The sequence below is a fragment of the Physeter macrocephalus genome, chromosome 2 (assembly GCF_002837175.3).
Source record: "Physeter macrocephalus isolate SW-GA chromosome 2, ASM283717v5, whole genome shotgun sequence".
NCBI lineage: Eukaryota > Metazoa > Chordata > Mammalia > Artiodactyla > Physeteridae > Physeter > Physeter macrocephalus.
In genome coordinates, this window is record NC_041215.1 from 24174266 (window position 1) to 24178375 (window position 4110).

Sequence of the window (4110 nt, forward strand, 5' to 3'; positions counted from 1 at the left end):
CCCACCCCCAACAAAAAAAGAGAGAGGGCTCAAATAAGTAAAATCAGAAATGAAAGAGGAGATGTTACAACTCATACCACAGAGATACAAAGGATCTTAGAGATGACTGTGAACAGTTATATGCCAACAAATTGGACAACCTAGGAGAAACTGGTAAATTCTAGAGACATACAACCTTCCAGGACTGAATCATGAAGAAACAGAAAATCTGAATAGACTGCTTACTAGGAAGAAATCGAATGAGTGATCAACAACCTCCCAACAAACAAAAATTCAGGACCAGACAGCTTTACTGGTGATCCTACCAAACATTTAAAGAAGAAGTAATACGAATCCGTCTCAAACTCTTCAAAAAAATAAATAAATAAAAGAGGAGGGAACACTTCCAAACTCATTTTAAGAGGCCAGCATTACCCTGATACCAAAACCAGACAAGGACACCACAAGAAAAGAAAATTACAGGGCCATAGCTCTGATGACCATAGACACAAAAATCCTCAGCAAAATGTTAATAAACTGAATTCAGCGATACACTAAGAGGATCATATGCCATGATCGAGTGAGATTTATTCCAGAGATGCAAGTTTAGTTCCACACCTACAAATCACTCAACATGATATACCATGTTAACAAACTGAAGAATAAAAATCATATGATCATCTCAATAGATGTAGAAAAAGCATTTGACAAAATTCAACATGTATTTATAATAAATACTCTCAACAATGTAGGTATAGATGGAGCATATCTCAACATAAGAAAGATCATATATGACAAACCCACAGCTAATATCATATTCAACAGTGAAAAGCTGAAAAACACAAAAATGTCCACTCTTGCCACTTTTATTTAACACAGTATTGAAAGTTTTAGCCAGAACAATTAATCAAGAAAAAGAAATAAAAGGCATCAAATTATAAAGGAAAAAGTAAAACTGTCACTGTTTGAGGAAGGCATGATTTTATATATAGAAAACCCTACAGACTCTGACAAAAAAACCTGTTAAAACTAATAAATTCAGTGAAGTCTCAGGATACAAAATCAATATACAGAATTCTGGTGCATTTCTCTACACTAACAATAAACTATCAGAAAGAGAATTAAGAATAATTTCTAACAATTAACAAATTAAGAATGATCCCATTTACATTTGCTTCAAAGAGAATAAAATACCTAAGAATAAAATTAACCAATGAGTTGAAAGACCTATATGTTGAAAACTACAGGACATTAATGAATGAAAATGAAGACACAAGTAAATGGAAAAATATTACAGTTCTCATGGATTGGAAGAATTAATATTAAAATGCCCATAGTACCAAAAGTAATCTGCAGATTCAATGTAATCCATATCAAAATTCTAATGGCATTTTTCACAGTAATAGAACAAACAATCCTAAAATTTGTGTGGAACACAAAGACCCCGAACAACCAAAGCAATCTTGAGAAAGAAGAATAAAGCTGGAGGCATCATGCTCAAATTATATTGTAAAGCTATGGTAATCAAAACAGTATGGTATTGGCATAAAAACAGACACATAGATTAATGGAGCTGAATAGAGAGCCTAGAAACATAGCCACACATATATGGTCAATTAATTTATGACAAAGGAGCTAAGATTGTAAAATGGGAAAAAACAGTCTCTTCAATAAATGGTGTTGGGGAAAGTGAATGTCCACGTGCAAACGAATGAAACTAGACTGCTATCTTACACCATACACAAAAATTAACTCAAAGTGGATTAAAGACTTAATGGAATGTAAGACCTGAAACCATAGAATTCCTGAAAGTAAACATACAGGGTAAGCTATTTGACATTAGTCTTGGTGATGATCTTTTGAATCTGTTACCAAAATCAAAAATACGCAAGTGGGACTACATCAAACTAAAAAGCTTATGCACAGCAAAGGAAGTTATCAACAAAATGGAAAGGCAACCAACTGAGTGGGAGAAAATATTTGCAAATCATATATCTGGCAAAGGGTTGATATATAAGCTGAGCCTGGAAGGAACCCTAGGCTTTGAATAGAGAGGGCTTTTGAAGCAGGAGGGAGAGCATGGTCAAAGTTGCAGAGGCACAGGATGTGAAGTATTTTTAGAGGACCTTGATTCATTTCCAGGAATGGTCTGTTTCATTCATGGTCCTCAGGAGAATTTTTTTCTCCATGAGTTATGCAATGGATCAAGTTTCATCTGGGTGATTCATGGTACAGAGTCATAGTGTCTGATTTATTTGGAGACTGAAGTATATGCTTCCCATCTTTCCCTTTAAGAATGTAGGTCCCTTATAATCAGGCATTGAGTCTTTGATTTTCATCATGGAATATATATCCTTAACACATAGTGCTTAATGTAGTAACATCTATAACCATAATAGCATGACATGCTCTAAAAAAAAAAAAAGGTGGTAACAACAGCACAACTAAAACAAAAAAGTCATAGCGTGACTCAGTCTGTAATGTCAGGATCTGAGCTTGTGTGCTTTTTACCAGTTCCTGGAGTGAGTTTTTGATGAACCATCTATTCTGGGTCATCCAGTCCCCCTTTTAATCTATGATGCCCATGTGAGAGGAGCTCGCTTTCTAGGATTACAAATAAAGAGGGTGGCTTAACCAATTTCTATCTGGGAAAACCTAATTGGGCAAATACAAACTAATTCTTTAACCTTACCTTATTCTCATCAGCTTCAGGGCATAATTAAGTGGAATTTCCTGGTCCTTCTATAAAAATCAGTAGTGTTCTCTTTAAAGCACTTACCAGAGATTGAAAAGATGAAATAATCCTGAACAGGCACTAATGGACTTACTCATTATTACTTGAATTCTTATTCACCTGCTAGTATTATTCAGTCATGGATCTTCATCTCTGCATAAGAAGCCACCTGGTTTAGTGGAAATCATTCATACATTAGAGTCAAGTCAGCCAGGATTGGAAATCTGTTACCTTCTGTTTTTTTAATGACAAATTACTTCAAGGTCTCTGATCCTTGGTTTCCTAGATAATAAGAGATTAATAATAGAATGTACTTGATGAGGTTGTAATGAGGATGAAATTAATTAATATATGAAGTCCAAGTTAGCACTTAGTAACCAACAGTGCCTACTAATTATTTTCTTACAGTATTTAAGAAACAGTTTCTTAAAAGTCATCCCCTGTGTGCCTTTTCTAGCATGAGAAGCTGATCCATGAATTGGAAGAGGAGAGACACTTACGTCTTCAGAGTGAGAAGCGCTTGCAGGAGGTGACCCTGGAGTCCGAGCGGAACAGAATTCAGATGCGTGGCCTGCAGCAGCAGTTCTCCAGGTATTGTTCTGTGCAGAGCATCTTGTTTCAGGAGATGCATCTCTCCCTGTGCCAATTACACCTTTGCTTGAGTTTCCATTGTGTAAGCTTGTGTTGCATTTGAGGAGCCAATGACCAGCAATTTAGACCTTCTCTTCTGAAGAGCCAAACCATCCGATTGCATTTGGACAAATTTTCTGGAACTTTCCGCTTGCACCTCAGTCTTGGCTTTATTGAAGCTGGTTGTCTTTTCTTCCCTAATGGCTTTCCAGAGTATCTTTCAGTAAGATGTGGTGGTTGTGTGGCCTATAGGCATGATCTGTGAAAGGCCAGCCAGGAGAGTGCAATTTTACTGGTCCTTATAATCCTATTTTCAGGTAGAAAGAGTGTGAATTATCCAGTAAGCTCTTACTCCTTATTTAGAGTAAATATTTAGAATCTGTAAAAAAAAAAAAAATAATAACTAAAATCAATGAGTTTCTTTCCTTTAAAAAGACATAACTTGAATTTGAAAGTATTCTGGAAAAGTAGTTCTTCTTTGATTTAATTCCAGCACAGTAAGAAGCTTTCAGCTTTCCATTACAGTTAATAGGGGGCCAAGGACTTCCCTGGTGACACAGGGGTTAAGAATCTGCCTGCAGATGTAGAGACACAGGTTCAATCCCTGGTCCAGCAAGATCCCACATGCTGCGGAGCAACTGAGCCCGTGCACCACGGCTACTGAGCCTGCGCTCTAGAGCCCGTGAGCCACAACTACTGAGCCTGCGCTCTAGAGCCCGTGAGCCACAACTACTGAGCCTGCGCTCTAGAGCCCGTGAGCCACAACT

The 4110-nt window shown here is 37.0% G+C and overlaps 1 protein-coding gene across 8 annotated transcripts in view; it reads left to right on the top strand.

Annotated features, from left to right (window-relative positions):
- Window positions 1-4110, top strand: part of NCKAP5 (NCK associated protein 5) — a 1103171-nt gene that overhangs the window by 606773 nt on the left and 492288 nt on the right. For all 8 annotated transcript variants that reach the window (XM_055087128.1, XM_024114998.3, XM_055087144.1 and 5 more), the window contains one exon: window positions 3171-3304. In XM_055087128.1, the coding sequence (XP_054943103.1) occupies window positions 3171-3304 (134 nt within the window). The remainder of the gene's footprint in view (window positions 1-3170; window positions 3305-4110) is intronic.